This window comes from Anas platyrhynchos, chromosome 3, assembly GCF_047663525.1.
Source record: "Anas platyrhynchos isolate ZD024472 breed Pekin duck chromosome 3, IASCAAS_PekinDuck_T2T, whole genome shotgun sequence".
Lineage (NCBI taxonomy): Eukaryota > Metazoa > Chordata > Aves > Anseriformes > Anatidae > Anas > Anas platyrhynchos.
The window spans coordinates 37,468,362-37,485,835 of NC_092589.1; the positions used below are offsets into that span (position 1 = coordinate 37,468,362).

The 17,474-nt window shown below is 37.6% G+C and overlaps 1 protein-coding gene across 4 annotated transcripts in view; it reads right to left on the reverse strand.

The window, feature by feature from the left end:
* Positions 1-1,435: 1,435 nt before the first annotated feature.
* Positions 1,436-17,474, reverse strand: part of LRFN2 (leucine rich repeat and fibronectin type III domain containing 2) — a 225,064-nt gene continuing 209,025 nt past the window's right edge. For all 4 annotated transcript variants that reach the window (XM_013096841.5, XM_013096840.5, XM_021270378.4 and 1 more), the window contains one exon: positions 1,436-5,848. In XM_013096841.5, coding sequence (XP_012952295.1) covers positions 4,930-5,848 — 919 coding nt within the window. In that variant the 3' untranslated portion in view covers positions 1,436-4,929. The remainder of the gene's footprint in view (positions 5,849-17,474) is intronic.

Sequence of the window (17,474 nt, forward strand, 5' to 3'; positions counted from 1 at the left end):
TTAAAAGTGAAATGTAACATATTAATAATGTTACTTGTTAATTTTGCATCCAGATTATTATTATGTCTTCAGAAAGGCCCAAGTTGTGAATTATAAGCACTGAACACAGAGGGGGGAAGATTTATTAAGAAAATCTTCCAGAGAAATAGAGTGCAAGGGGTAGGAGAAGTGTGCTGGATGAACTACATGGTGCACTGTGTGTTACCAGTGGGTTAATGGGTCCCAAGCACTGGAAACAGATGTGGCATTCAAGCTATTCAAGGGCTAAAATGTTTTCTTGGTTATCAGATGGAACTATTCATTGGCTTCCAGGTTCAAAAGTGCTTAAATCATTGCTGCATTTATTGCACTCACTCAGAGCCTCCAAGGGCTCTTTTTAGTTATCTGTCTCTGCAACCCTTTCCCGGGTGGAGTGTGAGAATGAAACAAGTAGTCTCTTGGAATACTATTTGCTTCTGTTTCCAGAGGAAATCAATCACATGGTGTGGGATACAATCAAGTTTAGCAAAGGAAATGCTACAGCCTTTCAATCTTGCAGCAGGCAAAGCAGAGGTGCTTTTCATTGCTTTGTTGTTATGCATTGATTTTGAATGAATTAATCCAAATTGTAACCAGGAATTGGTTGAAGACTGGAGACATATAAAAGGTTATCTTCCTCAAAAGGCAAGGGGAAAGCAATTCAGTTGCTGTCCTCTAGAGCTGGCAAAGACAGAAAAGACATTTGAAACCAGAAATAAATTCCAAGTCATTAAATTTGTAAGAAGGATACAAATTTTAAACAAATAATAGGGTCTGTTTTGCTACACATATGTACATACACAGGCATTCACAAACACACACATTTTCATGTTCATATATGACCTTTTTGTTCCTAGCAGACATCAAGTGCACTCCACATCATCATAAGTTTCAGAAATTTCCATCTTGTCATTTTTTTTTATAGTCTCCAGATGATATTTGGGGGATTCCTTTTTTTTATTATTTATTTATTTATTTATTTTTTATGGAGGACTAACTTTGTGCAGATTTTCACAGTGGAGTCATAGCCTGTTCTTTCAATAAATGACATGATATTTTTAGAATGAATGTTTATGTCACTATTATACAAGAATTCATAAAATTAACTTACAAGGGTTACATATGCATTCACAATTGTCTTTAAATTTTCTCACAAGATTCACATTAAATTCTGTGGAACTTTTAATTGTTTGGGTTCTTTTTTTCAGGTGGCTCTGGCTGTTCTGCATTGCCCTTTTTACTATCTACTCCTCCTGACCACTTGCATCTGAAGTACAGATGGTGCAGCTAAATGCCACACTACTGCATGTTAATTTGTGTGATGGCACTGTTACTTGAGGCCTGCATGAATTTTGCCATGTAGGGTTGTGAGACCAGGGGATTATGCCATTGGATGTAGCTCAGCTCTTCAACAACATGTGGAAAATATTTATTACGCTCAGGTAAGTGGATATCTTTATATAATTTCACGAGCCACTGATGTGCAGTTGCCTTCAGAAAGAGAGCAAGAAATAATCCATACCATTCAACAGCAGTATATAGAAATAATCATATCCAAAGATGCTGAGTGAGGTGTACCTGTGAAAACTGAGGTAAATATATGGACAGGTAGACCTTGGTCAGGATGTGAGGGGGATGAATTCTTGGGTCACACTCACATGTTAGGATATTGATGCATAACTCAAAAGACAGTGTTGTCTTTGGCAGTGCTGAAGCTCTCAGAGTGACATGGGGGAAGCTGCAGGATAATTTCAGAGGCTTAGATGGCATCTGTGAGAGCAGGGCCGTGGCTGGCGACACCTGAAGGATGATCCTGACCCAGCGGTTGCCTGGGCACAGTTACCACCACACCAGGTTGTTCTATCCTTCTCTCAAGGCTGGTCACTTGCTGATTTGCCATGTGGCTCTCTGCCTCACCTACAAGTCCCTTCGTCTTCTTCCTTCCAAATTCTGTGAGCACCAAATGCAATTTCTGCATGTTCATTTAATTTTGCTCACTATCTGCAAATATGCTGATGTGGATTAAGCCTCATTCATTAAAGCTAAATGAATTGAAATCATGATTAACAGTAATAAATACAGCTGTTAGATTGTGCACTTTATTACCTGGGTTCTTTGGCAACTATCCATTATTTTAAAGCAGCATCTGTTGACTTACTCTAATCTTGTATGAGAATGTGAAATAGATGTTTTGCTTTTTAATAAAGAAAAGAGTGTAAGATATTGCTTTTGAAAATTCACAGCTGCATATGCTACTAATATTGATGATGAACTCAACAGCTAAATTAAAAACAACCCAGACATCATGCTCAAAGGGAAGCAGCAACGTAGTAATAAATAGTTGAACCACACCACAGTGCAACAAGGAAAAGAAAAATCATTACATGAACTTCTTTGTGAGTCTTCAGTGAAACATAAATGTAGATGTCATTAATAGTTAATAGGAAGCTGCCATCTGGACAGTTGGTTGATGCAAATTCTGGCACTTAGAGGTGTCATTTCTCTTGGAAAACATGAGAAAATCAGAAATTTTGAAAGATATTGCAAAGAAAGTTTGACTGTATCTCTTTTTAATATATTAAATTTGGCTGTGAGCAAATACAAAGCCAATAAAAAGGTTTCCTCTTATTTCTTCACCTTTTTGATCAGGGCAAAGTTCACTGTTAAAATACATTAATGATATAGACCTCTATAACTGTAAACACAGGGAAAAAAAAAAAAAAAGGCAAGATGTCCTTTAGCAAAATCTTTTCTCATGCATTCCAAAAAGGTCTGTATTACTTGATTCCTACTTTATACCAAAAATCCTAAAGTCAGAGATAATTTTCAGGAAAGAGAAAACAAATATCAGTTTTTAAGATCATATTTTAAATAATCACTGCTTCTTATATAGGTTTCAAAGAAGACCGCAGAACAGCAAATAAATGAAAAGCAGGTATTTTTTTTTCTCCCAATAATGTTTTTACTGTACATTTTGTAGAAAAAAGGAAATAAAATAAATAAATAAATAAAAAGAAAAGAAAAAGGAAAAAAATATTCTGATCACAGGGATGTCATTTCTAAAACTCCGAGTAGGAAACATGACGAATACAAGATCAAGTACACAGCCATGTCACAATATATCTCTGCACCTTTAAAAAAAATATACATAGAGTTTTTTCATGTATTATTTGTTCTGTGCCTTGCACTCTTTCTACACGTCTTTTACAAAATCATAGGAACAATGTGCAATTTCAGAATGGTTCCCAGCAGCTAATCATTGGCAGCCAACAAAGAAATAAACAAGAAAGACAGTTGTAGTAGCCACCAAAATACTGGAAATCACAGTAAAGTCACTGAGGACAATAAGTCACTGAGGACAATGGGCCATGTGCATTCCCAAAACCACAGCAATGCTCCCCAAAAGGGAATCTGAGAATCATTTTACAAGCCCTAAAGAGCTCTTGTTCTTAGCAAATAGCTTAGTGTGAGGGACAGGGGCATTGTAGGAGACTGGGGACTGGGGAAGGGCTGGATGTAGTGCAGGGGAACATGGGGGACTCCCTGCCCTGTGACACCCAAATTTCACTCATTTTATGTGGCTAATTGGGAACATACCCAATCCACTGAAACACACAAAAACTTAACATTTCATGTGATGCTACTGGTACAGTCAAGCTGTGTTGTGGTGACTGTACAGACAAAAGAGCTTTTGTCACAATAGGGTGAAAATTTGTGTTTTCTTTGTCAGTTGAGCAGAGAGTGACAGTGTGACCTTTGCCAGAAGCAATTGTATTCATAATGTAGACTGTTCATGGGAGACACTTTGGTTTTCCCTTTCTTTTTCCTTTAATATGAAATCTTCATATCTATGTTTCCCATCTTTGATAGCAAAATCCCCACAAATATCAATAGCTGTTGCAATCTGCTTTTAGCACCGAGAAGCAGAGACTATGAAGAAGATGTAAGAAAGGATGATTTTTTAAAATTTATTAGCTCCTGGATTTCCACTTTTTTTTTTTTTTTTTGGTGGTATTGGAGGTGGTTTATAGAGTACTTCAGAAATTTGATCTTTGTACATATCTTCTTTTCATCTAGGGGATTTGATAAGAATCTGACAGTCTGAAGACAAAAACAAAAATGCAGGGAAACACGCTTTCTTTCAGGGAAGAAAACAAAACAAAACTAAAAAACTAAACCAACTCAAAAGCAGTAGCAAGGCAAAACAAAACAAAATAAGTAAATTAAAAAAACAAACAACAAAACAAACAAACAAACAAAAAACCACTAACTCCCAACCAAAAGCCCACTCAACAAGTACTGATATTTTCCCATCTGTCATAGTTAACACTACGAGATTAAGATGAAGAATTTGCTCTGATCTGTCCCTGTGGAGGCCGTGCCTGCACTTGTGAGAAAATCACTTGCAGTAAAAAACAGATGTGTTCTAGCACCAGTCTTACATCCACAGAAGCTCCTTTCTGTGAACGAAAGAAAAGGAAAAGGTGCCCTTAAAAAAAAAAAGAAAAAAAGACCACCCCTCCAAAAACAAAACCAAAAACAAATAACACCTTTAAAATTAAATTTATGCTGTTGAACCCCTTTTCATCCTCCGTGTTTAATCTTGTTTGACAGTTCACCAAGAGTCTGAGAAACTTTTGGAAAGCAATGCTAAATATAACTAGTAAAATCCTTGAAACAATCACACATGGTTCAGTTGGGTCCAGACAAAAATGGTGCCATGCGTGCCTATTCACATTTCAGGACCTTCTTTCTCCTTTAGCATCTCTAATATTTATTTATTTATTTTACCTTTCTTATTGGCCAGTACAACTGAAAACATTTACTCCCCTCTCCTTCCAAATGCATGGCTCTGCAGCAAACCACACTCTATAACACATGATGGGAGAAGATAGGGGGAGACACTGATATTTACACCGTGCTTTCCATTACCCACTCTGAACTCCCGTAAGTCCCTTTTGCCCCTGTTAGGTCATTGTCATCATACTGTAAAAGCATGCCATTCACTGAGAGGCTCCTCTTTGTCCAAATGTTTGTTATCTTTTTTGGGTAGGTGCAACACTGAGATGTGGCAAAGTCCCCCATGTCAAAAGAATGGCTACGTTTAGTTTTGCCCTCCAAAGGCAACATGAGGAGGCTGCGAAATTTGGACTCCGGCTGGCCCAGCAGTGGCTCTTTGTCTGAGTGACGAGCCACAGTGGAAGTTCTGGAGTCTGTCGTCTCCTCCTTTTTCTGACATTTCAGTTCCAGGGAGGCAAAAGCTCCCATTAGCCGGTCAATATTGTGTTTTGACCTGGAGGGGGGCCTCCATTTACTGGACAATGTGCCCTGTTCACTTTGGAGGCTATAGTTATCACAGTCACGGCTATTCAGAGAGCTGGAAGAAGAGGAGATGCTGCTCCGCACAGACTCACAGTTAAACTCCATAAGTTCATTTCTCACCACCACTTTGGGGTTGACTTGGGGCAGGACTCCATTCTGAACTGGTTGTGCTCCATTTGTCTGTGAGTAGACATTGCTGACGTTGGACATCTTCCCCTGGGAATTGTTGCAGACCTTGTAGCGTACCATGAGTATTACAATGAACACCAGCAGAGTCGCCACAATGATGCCTCCAATGACCAGAATCATGGTACCTCCCAGGAACTGGCTGTGCATCGACTGGCACTGAGGGTAGTCTTCTTTGGTGAAGAACTGGGCGCATCCCACAATGTTGGTGGCAGTAAGGGTCGTGGCTGTGTCATCCCACATTGCCAGGACACAGAGGTCATAGCCTGTTCCAGAAACAAGGTTGTTTACGACAAAGGCTTTGTTTGTAGCAGGAATCATCCTTAAAAAAAAAAAGGAGGGGGGGAGAGGAAGGGGAGAGAAGAGATAAGAGAGATAAAAGAAAAAAATGGGTTATTATTGACACTGAAGGAAAAACAAGAGAAGTCAGTTTGGATACTGGCAGAGAGGAGTCAGAGGCTTAAAGTTCAAACACGCATTCAAAGTTCCCAGTTCCTGTGGGTCCAACATCCTAGCACAAATGCCCACACTAATGCAGAAGTTTGAAGACCATCTCTCAAATGTGCAACAAGTGGAATAAGAAAAAAACAAACCAAACTAGTCTGTTCTTTTTCTCTCCTCACATCTGCCTGACCTAATCTTAAATATATTAAAACCTGAACAAATAATTCAGGAAAAAAAAAAAAAAGCCTACAAAGAGCAGTTCTTTCAGAGTGTGCAAATGACCTTTGCATTTGCTAAATGTGAACCTGGCAGTCATGATAGTGCTTTATGGGTGTCTGAACATTTACTGTGTAACACTGACAGGTTACTTACCTTGTGAATACAAGAAGCTACATTTAGTTCTCATATTTTCTGAGAATATGAGGCAGGCAGCCACTTCTTTTTCTTTTCAATTTCATACCCCTTCTTCCCCTCCCTTTTCCCTATCCTTCTACTCCTTACTGCAGAAAAAAAAATGTCTCCTAGAAATGCAGCTCTCTGCTCTGCCAGAAAATTCTTCTTAAAATCGCTTTCCCTATTTCAGTGAAAAAGAAATATTGGCATTGGCAGTATAAGCTGTGGAAGTGTGAGTGTGGAAAGGTAGGGAGATATGGGAATGGAAAAAAGGTAATTAATTTAAAATAATAATAATAAAAAAATCTAGTCAAATCCAACCCCAGTTACAGTAACTAAGTTTACTCCAACTTCGGTTATTTATGGATATTGTTATTTGCTGCCACAAAACTTAAGCAGTCATTTGATCTCATAAATTATTAGAGCATCACTGGCATTTAAAATTAGCTGTTGGGAATGAAAACGGTCTATACCCATTTCAACTGGTGAAAACTGCAGCATAACTGCAGGTAGACAACGAAGTACCTCAGATTCAGTGGTTGGTGGGAAGCCAAGAATAGAGTCAAAGAAGTACCCCATGCTTTTTTTTTCTCTTTACTTCCACATAATAACAGGCTAGAGGGAGACAAAACAGCTGAGCTTAGAATCAGCCCTTTCTGATTTAGAGCTACAAATCTCTAGTACCAGTGACAAAGTTCACCACACAGCAAAGCTGGTGCGAGCTGGTGCGAGTGTAATTGGGACAGTAAGGCTAGGCCAGAGGAAAAAGGCATACTGTTTGTGGGTGTGCCAGGCTGTTTTCTAGCCCCAAACAGCCATCACAGCTAGCACACATTATAGCACTTCAGTGACTCTTCTGTGCAGTGTGAGGGAACAGACCTGCATAGAGGAGCAGCATAAGGGCTCTGCAAAGGTGGACATCTGATCATTTTTGCATTTATACACACCCGCACTTACATATCCCTTCATTCTGGCCACAGGCGAGGATGTGGCCCCTTTTTAAAAATCAATCAAACAAACAAAAAAATCTGTACGTAAATGTAATATCAGTGAGAGACACCTGGAATATAAATATAACTGGGTAAGTTTACTCAATATTATATTTGAAATCCTTGGTACATTTATCATCCTAATAGAGATGCTCTGTACAGACATATATGAGCTGTTCAGAATGAGCTGAGAGGACATAAAGCAGCCCTCCTGGAAAACTCCATGTACGGTTGCTAAAATGGTTATTGATAGTCACAATGGTTGGTCTTGAGTTATTTCTAATTGTTCCCTTCTCCTGCGGCTCTGACAACAATACACCGTTGGCTACAATAGTAGCTGGGGCAAAGCTTGCTCAGTGTTGAATTGTTTGAGGAACAGTTTTGTACTGTTTGTATCCACAGACCACAGTACTGATTGTTCCTGTTGACTATTACTGTATTTCTCCTTTCCGCCAGTTGTTGCCGTAGTTCACTACAGTATTCTCAGGCCTGTGAATAAGTGGGCCAGTGGGCCAGCTGTTACAGCTATTTCTATCTGACACATATTCTTACATTTTCCAGTTGATCTACAAGCAGGGGCATGCTGACAGCCTTAAAGGAAGGCCCGGTGCTGATCAAAATACCATTACTTATTGTCAGTTCAGTCCTCCTCAGCCAGATGATTCCCTCAGCTCTCCCAGGTCCCAGAGACTGCAGGGGTATGTCACACATCCCACGCTTTGCTCTGCTCCAGGGGGTGGGAAACTTTGTCTCAATTCTTACTATCTTACACAGGCTTCATCCTGCCATAGTCTCCATCCTGCCAATGGAATGACATATGCACACACCAACGATTACACATGGAATAACAGGATCTTATCAATTTTCAAATGTACAATCTTCAGACTCAGGAACAGTTTCACCAATCACTTCATATATCCTTCTGTAACACCTAGCGTTCACTTTCCACCATCACCCTCAGCTGCATGCTTAAAAAATTCTGCAGTGTGTGAGCCCTTCAGAAATTGTTTCACTATGAAACCTCATTACAAACCAGTAGCATAGTTAACAGAAAGAATAGACAGCCCTGCAAAACAGAGTCTCAGTCTTGGATCATAACTCATGAAAAACAGAGCTATTGCACCATCTGCTAGAGTGGTTCCTTTTGCTTTACACTGATGAAACACAGAGAGATCTTTTTATTCTATCTGAGGAAATAGAAAACAAATGAGTTTACATAGCATATAGCTTTGCACATGTCTTATACAAATAGAAGATATACAGTATTTCAGTTTAACACTCCATGCCAATTTATGTAGAATGAACACTGGTAACTTTAATCATTTACAACTTGTTTTCTTTGTATCTGATTACACATAAGCTCTCAAGGAAATGTAGTTACTTGGAACATTTCAAGGGCTGGCAGTCAGTGACAGTGGCACAAAATATGAGCCAGTCCATTTTTAAAAGTATGGCAGTGAGGCCAAAATCAGTCCTAAAGTTGAAACTTGTAATGAAAGCTCATCTTAGTCTTCCAAAGAAACTGAGTCATTTCTCAACTCAGTCAGTCCTGGGAGCTACAGCTGTGATAATATTGCTACTAATAATAGTTTTGTAAAAGAACACAGTTGCAATCCCAATTATGGTAAAAGCAATCAACTCCCCATATACATTTAAAGTGAAGAATTCTGTATGTTTCCATAAATAAACTTCAAATGTTCTTGTAAAATATTCAAATTAATGTTATTGTAGGAGAACAGCTGAGCATAAGAGTAAGCACCAAGTTCAAGTCTACTAAGAGTTAAGTAATTAATCTGAGACTCAGTTTTCAAGCTTGTGGGGAAGATCTTGTTTTCATGAAGCTGCCAAATTGTAAGAGTATTTTGGTATGCTCTCCATGCCCTAACCCACCCTCCCCAAATGCACTGCCAGTCAGCTATGAAGGATGACAAGTCTTAACATTCCCCACACCTAAAATTGGTTCAGACACATTTTCACTCTGGGGTATTGATGATGCTTTGATTGTCCTCAGCACAGGCAGCTGCAAGATACCACTTCAATCTCTGCTTTTCTGTGTCACCTCGGTAGTCAGTCACTTCATGGCCACTGTGCACATTTAGCAACATCAATCATGGGCAACTGTGCCCTGCCATTGGTACTCAATAGCCAGGAGATGCCACAGAAACAAAAGGGCTCTTTAAAACTGTGGCTAAGCAGAACTCCCTTAAAGCTTTGTTCAGTCAGTTCAGGAATACTAAGCACAGAAAGTTGGTTTAGTTAACCAGAATCTATTGGCCAGATCATTGGAGGACATAAAAAGCAGCTTTGCTTCTTGATGCAAGGAGCCTGATATTGCCCACCAGCTCTGCAGGGCTGTGTGGGTCTCTTGAAGAGCTGCTTGTTATTATGGAATGGGAGTAAAGATCTAAATTTGATATTAGCCTTTCTTTAGGGAAAAAAGAGTAACAGTTGACTAACTGCAAGAGTAAATCAACTAGCAAAATTCTTGCTTAATTTTAAAGTAATGCTAAGTTGTGATAAGTTTTAATGTGTGCAGTTTAAAGAGCCCAAGAATATTAAGGCCTGAGAAAGTGAAAGAGTAATTAAATACGTAAATGGTGTAAGTGTAGGGACATAGTTCCCAGAAGAGCATCTAAAATCAACAAGCTTTAGATAGAGAATCTACTTAACAAAGGACATTTAAAACTTAATTAGAACACCAAGAAATTTGAAAATATCTGCAAGTTTTTGTTTTCTCCTTACTGAAATTTCAAAATCCAGACACATAAGATGGTAATTTCTGTACTTCTCCTCTAGTTTATTTTCTTTGTGGTAGGAGTAGCAGGAAAATCTCCACATTGGCAACATAATTTCTTATTTGTCTCTTAAGATAGTTTCTGAATCCTATCAGTGAAGATCAAAATACACTAAGGAAAACTGCTCTTATAAGGACAAGATGCTAAACCCTGCAAAAATCTTGCCTCTAAGCAATGAAATGAGCAAGGGGGTCTTACAACCTCTTTAAGAAACAAAAAAAATCTCGTCTCATCTTTTGGCACAATGACAACACTTATTGGAAGAGGAGGGGACCTGTGGCCAGGACTGGAGTGTGGCACGTGTGTGAAATATAGTAACAATAAGCACATGCTTTTATGTGAGTTTATGTATGATGAAGAGCTAGGAAGATGAGCTGAAAGTTTTCAAGGCTTATTCAAACAACACATACCCTTCAATTCATGAAAATTTGTCTCATCTTCTGAAAGCATCAAAATGAGGCCATGACACTATTTCTTTCCAAAAAAGAAAACAGTGTTAGCACCCTTCTTTAAAATAAGCCTTATTTTCTATGACCATTGCTAAGAAACCCTTGTGATGTCCTTGTAGACACAACATATGTAAAGCAAATTTGTAATTATTCCCTTCAGTGTGCAGAGATATTAAAAAATTTCAAAAAATAAATGACTTAGAAATACAGGAGAAAAAGGGTTGCTGCAAACTTCACTCATAATCCCAGATGCAAGAGAGCACTGAAGTTTGTAGGCAGTGAACTGGGCTGAGAATTTAGGAGACCTGTGTTTTATTTTCTGCTTTATCAGTTACACTGATATCAGGCTCTACTTTATCAGTACTATTCAGTTCCTGAGAAATCATTTTGCTGTACTGTAAGTCTCCTCATTTATAAAATGAGGGTAATGCCAGCAATCTGCTTTCAAAAGAGGCCTGTAGTGTATGGAAGGAAATTAGTAGATATTATGATTACACTGTAATACACAAATGGATTCTTTTCTTCTTCGTAGCACTGGGGATTAGCACTAAACTGCTGGTTAATACTGTGGTTATGCAAAACAGACAAATTAGAGAAAAAAATGGCTAATTGGCTAGGAAATTCCATTACTTTTCTCCATCCTATGAGGGGTTTGATACCATCTAGTTTTAGCCTGAAACTGCTTTAATCACAGAATTTTCAGGGAGCTGTCAAGGCAGGTCCTTCAAGGAGGCACTTGCAACTCCCAAGACTCAGTTTTACGCTAACCTGCTAGACTATGTTGCTTTTCTTGTAGTGTTTTCTTTTGTATTGTCCAGGGCTATGCATCATCTACACTGCAATATGATTCCTCCTTTTTAACTGAATGGAAGGCATATGAAATAAAGTCATGCCAGTTACTGACTTTCTATTTTATGCCTGTATCTGTAAAAACAAACAAGGAAACACACAAGTAAAAACTAATTGCTTGGCCATGGATTTGCTTCCTGCATGATTCTACTTCTACCATTTCCATGCACTTATGATACAACTGTCCCAAGACAGATGGCTGACAAGGAATGGTTCTGCTGGTAAATTCTCTTCGTCTCTAGAATGTACCCAGAAAGCTGTGTGTATAGAATATCCCTTGGAATATTTTAATTCATGAACAATGCTGGAAAAATAATTCTAGCAATCATATCAAGACTTTGACAATATAGATGAGGAGTCTGGGGTATATGGGAATGTTTCTGGGCAATCATTAATTTACCAACAGACCTGTAATGCATACACTAATATGAAGTAACTGCTAAACAGTAGTGCTTAACATTGTCACCATGTACTACATATTTGTATTGAAGAGGAGAAAAGGGAGAGGAAGAAAGGTGGCAAGCTGAAATAGCTAGGATCCTATAAAATCATATCCCAGTTAGTTAGTAAGCTAACTTTCCTGTCTGTAAAAGCCTTATTGTGAAAGAATCAATCTGTACCTTCCTATTCTTAAAGTTCCTCAAACACTGAGCTGAATTCACATGAGAATTGCAAAATACTGCCAGTTAGTCTCACAACTGGAAATTGATCCAGAAAAGGTTGATGTTGAAATCTGACTAATTTTCATTTTTTAGTGAAAACCTCAACCCAAAAATATTCATTTACTTCCTCAACAGCTTCATCTGCTATTTTAAAATCTGCAAATCTGTTTTTTTTTTTTTTTTTTTTTTTTTTTCCTGTTGTTCCAGCTTATTAGGTAATTCTTTTTTAAAAACAAACAAACAAACAAACAAACAAAAAAAAAAAAAAACAGAAAAACATTCCATCTAGTCCTCTTTCAAAGCACTGTAGTCTCACCTTTCAGATGAATGTCCACTTTCACTGCCAGTGGGATTAAAGTAGGATGATAGAGAAAGGGAAGAGGGGAATAATCAGTGGTGACATACTGGAAAAAGACTGACTAAAGAATGTGGAAAAAGAGTTGGTAATCAGAATGGAATTCATTACCTGTAGCACAATGTCCTTTAAAGCCTAGTAGTTGTAGCTTAATGGTACACAAATCTTGCTCTTTAGCAGGCAAGAGATAAGCAAGGAGGAGTTATTTCATTGCAGACAGACAAGGAAAGAAGGAAGAGAAAGGAAAAGTGAGAAATAATGCAAGAAGGAAAGATGAAGATCATGGTGACTCTGGCAGTGTTAGAGCAGCAAAAACTGACAGAAAGACAAACAGGTCCAAAACAGTCATTGGCGGGGCACTAGCTGGCAAGGATGTAGGCATGTGGATGCCATCAAAATTATGGAAGTAGATCAGTTGACCATGGAATTGGTCTAAGATCAGAGAAACAGATCAATGTACAGTTGAGTGCTATCAAACAGAGATGAAGATCTTTCAGCAAAACCAAGACAATTAGAAAGATAGTGAAGTGAATCAGGGCAGTGGAGAGATCATATGGTGGACAGATATTGAGATGGCTGGAGAGAAGGCCAAAAAAAGATCAAAGGAAGACAAGAAGGATTTAAATCTCTCTGAAAATTTCATGCTTGTTTTAAAGTCTGGAAGCAAGAGCAAGAACTTAACAAATTTGGACTGCATAGTTAGCACTCTTGTGCTGCCAACTTTTGTGATTTTCTTGAAAGTTTTATGGTGTATGCCATTGTCATTTTTTTGCTGTGTTTTTTCCCACCTGAAAACCGCTGCTTCTGGAGGCATGGAATGAAAAAACCTGAAATGCTATAAAAAAAAATAAGCATGCCAATACTGAAGATTAATTTCTAACCCTTTAAAAGGAAAATAAAAATAAAAATAAAAAAAAATAAAAATAAAAATAAGGCCTTGAATATATATCTTCGGATCATCCTAAAACCTCAGAAATCGAGAAACAAAAGTACCAGGTATTTTACTGTGTAAAATCTGACAGTCATTTGGTACCTGATTCAAGTTTTGTCGAACCTAATAATCTGAGAAAGACAGAGGTCTACTGTGACCTGCATCTCACAAAAAAAAAATAAATAAATAAATAAAATAAAGTTTCTGCTTACTTCTTGTGTCCTAGGGAAAAGATAGTTGTTAGTATTAGGGATATAATTCCTCTGTCAGTCATGTCAACATAAGGAAATGTCAGATAATTCCAGGAAGTAGCCAGACATATTCAGTAAACACTAACTCAACCCAGGATGAATAATTTCCCGCATTTTTTATTTTATTTTATTTTTTTTTTTTTAATGACATACAGTCATAATTTTGCCTTCAGATGGAACATTTATTATTAAACACAAATCCCTTTCTGCTTTAATGAATCTTGTCTCCTCATCACTCATGCATCCAGCCACCCTTCAGAGAATCTGTCTTGTCAATTGAAATACAAAGTACATATCTTTTTATTATTATTTCCTAATTTGCTTATGCTCTTTTCTGCCCGTTTGGAAAAGTGGGGTGGTGGTGAAGAAGAGAAGACAGAGCCAAAAGGATTACATAAGTGTGACATGAGATGGTGAGCCAGGGAAATACTGATAATGAATATATCCTCTGTGCTACAGGGGAAAAATAAAATTAATAAAATAAAATAAAACAAAATAAAATAAAACAAAATAAAACAAAATAAAACAAAACAAAATAAAACAAAATAAAACAAAATAAAACAAAATAAAACAAAATAAAATAAAATAAAATAAAATAAAATCAACATTAAACTACCATCTCAGAGAATATAAATTTCTGGTGAGATATGATAGGTTGCTGAAAGGTGTCCCTTGGGGATGCAATGAAATAATTCAGGAGGCAACAGAATGAAACATAGGCTTTTAGGGGAAATTACTGAACAAGGCTGAGGAGGGTACAGGGTATTCTGACCCCTCCTCTAGCCATTGGTCCAGGAGGAAGTGTTTCTCTCCCTATCATTCTCAGCCAAATTCTTGGTTATAATAGGAATCCACAAGCAGGCAGAATTCACAAGGCATTTCTGGATGAATAAAGTCCACAAGACCACCCATCATGGTCTAGAGCTTCCTCATGAGGGGAGTGGAGGGGCAAATGTTGAGCTCTGCTCTCTGGGGACAGTGACAGGACCTGAGAGAACAGAGCTGGGACAGGGGAGGGTTAGGCTGGGTGTTAGGTAAAGATTCTGCACCCAGAGGTGGTTGGGCACTGGAAAAGGCTCCCCAGGGCACTGGTCACAGCACCAAGCCTGTCAGAGTTCAAGAAGTGTTTGGATGATGCTCTCACATGTGTGGTTTAATATCTAGGTATTCCTGTGTGGAGCAAGGGGTTGGACTAAATGATCCTTGTGGGTTCCTTCCGACTCCAGATATTCTATGATTCTACAGAATGCCTTGAATCGATGAAGGTGTTCACTTTAGTTCTCCAGGTACATGTTACTGCACTAGGACAAACTTGTTATGCTTAATGTTCGTATAACAGAACAAAATGAGACTTTCAGACTTCCTGTTCTATGCTATCATTTCTTTCAAATGAATGCAACAGCAGCAGGCATTTAGTGTCCTTATCATTAACTTTTATCATTTAAGGGACTACAGGCATACCCCAGGAACACTTGACAGCACAAAAGATAAATCCCAGTCACACACATTATTCATCAGCACATAAAGCACCTTTCACCTCAATATATCTGGGACAGTAATTGCCCCAGAAAAAAAATAAAAATCCTCACATTAACTCAAATCCAACTAAAACATATTTAAGCTCATTAGCAGAGTAATTGAAAGCCCACACAATATTTCTGTTAGTAAATGTGAAGCTGAAGTATTTATGGAAACAATGCATAGACACACTCATAAATTCACTCTGTATCATGTTAATGTTGAGCTAGTGAGCTACTATAATTCACAGCAATATTTCAAAAAGCTAGTCTGTAAATTTGAGATTAATAAAAAAAAAATCTAAAGTCACTAGGGTGTTCTACTGACAGTCACAACAACACATTATAGCTACCACATTTCTAGGGTTGGGAAAAGGTAAAAGTTATCCATGGAAAGTGTGCTCAAATCTTTGAGTAGGCTGTGGGACCTGGAACACTCTTCCAGATTTGTAAAGACAAATGTCCCCTCCACTTGGCTGAGGTGTCATGTTTATTCTCTCTGACTCAGTTTTGAACTTGTTTATAGAGAATTGGACACTTACAACAGAAAAGGTCATCCTACCATACCAGCAAAGGATCCCAGAAGAGAAACAACATTATAAATAATGAATACCTTTAGAAGCTCAGAGGAAAGTAATTTGCAAAAGGGATTCTGCTATTTTCCTGGCAGCACACAGCTGTGTGATTCAGTCACATGCTACCCTTTCTTGTGAGTTACAAGTGGAGCTTTTCACTTATTTACAGGCAGTGAAATCTGTGCAAATGATAATAATTTGGTTGACAGCTGCCCATCCCCTTTTTCTTTAAGACTTCGTGTGAGCTGAGGTGAAGAGGAGGAGAAGGATTTTCAGTGACTTCTTTCATGCTTACTATGCAGAGCACTTATGCTAGGTTGCAAGTCATACATCCTGCGGAAACTCTGTGTCCTACAGCACAGAAGAATTTTATTTCTGGAGGGTTGTGCTGGAATGACAAAAACACCAGACATTGCTCAAAGAAAATCAAAAAATTGCTCTTGCATGCTTTGTAATTGCCTGGTCAAAGCAAATTCCAGCATGCTGTTTCAGGCTGTTGTATCACAAAATCTTTGTGCCCTAGTCAGAGAAGAGAATTAGAGATCTTAGTACCCATAGAATAAGGATACAAACTGATAGATCACTTTATATAAAGAAGTGTTTCAACATCTGTTTAAGACACAGTTTACATGCTATTAAAAAGTTTAATCACATATCATTTAAGAGTTCCCCCCAAATTCCTTTGGGCCCTGCTAATGTTTCAGTGACAGCACTTGTGGTTAAATTCAAGATTGGAATGGTCATCTCCCAGAATCTTGAGCATCCCTTTAATTAGAAAGTTGAAAAAGTGTGTTTAATTGCCAGTTGAGAGAATGTGAGAATTACATTTGCTAATTCTCCAAAAACGAGCCAAATAAATATCAGCTCACCAAGATACAGTCAGAGTTTACATATATGCAGAGAGGAACATTGGCACAATATAGAAACATGAAAAGGGGATTATTTGAAGAGATTTTAATAATCACAGGCTGCTTTAAAAGCAAGCAGAGATTGTGGTAAAACTGAAAGACTGCGGATCCAACCATCTAGCGTCTCAGCAGACAACAGAAATATCTTTTGCAATATAAAATGGGTACAGCAGAATTGCTTGCTTCTTGTAAATTAATAAAATAATAATAATAATAATAATAATAATAATAATAATAATAATAATAGAAAAAAAATAAAGAAAAGTTTGAACGATGATGTTTTTGTGACAACCACTAAGATTTTAGTTTCTGAGTCAGAAGAGGGAGAAAATCTTTTGTGACAAAAATCTCTATGAAACTTGCACAACAACACACAAGGTGAAATGAACCAAGATGATTCAGAGTGACTTTTGCAATAACATTAGGGAAAATACATGATTTTTTCAATTGTAAAATGAGAATGTGGAGTACAAAAGTCACTGATGGTCAAAAGCATTGTCTCCTATGTAAAAATAATGTAAAATAAAATAATGTAAAATAAAATAAAATAAAATAAAATAAAATAAAATAAAATAAAATAAAATAAAATAAAATAAAATAAAATAAAATAAAATGCATAACTATATAATGAAAACACTCCTGAAGTGAAGGTTTGACATTGTGCCACTTCCTAGGTATTACATGTAAAGTAAATGAAAAGGAAGGCTAGAAGGACAAGATAAGCTACAGAGGCTTCAGGACATTAAATTTAGGAATTGTCTGTAAAAGACAAGAACACAGTTACATCCTTTGAGTTTGTGATGCCAAAATTAGATAAAAGCATTTCTCTG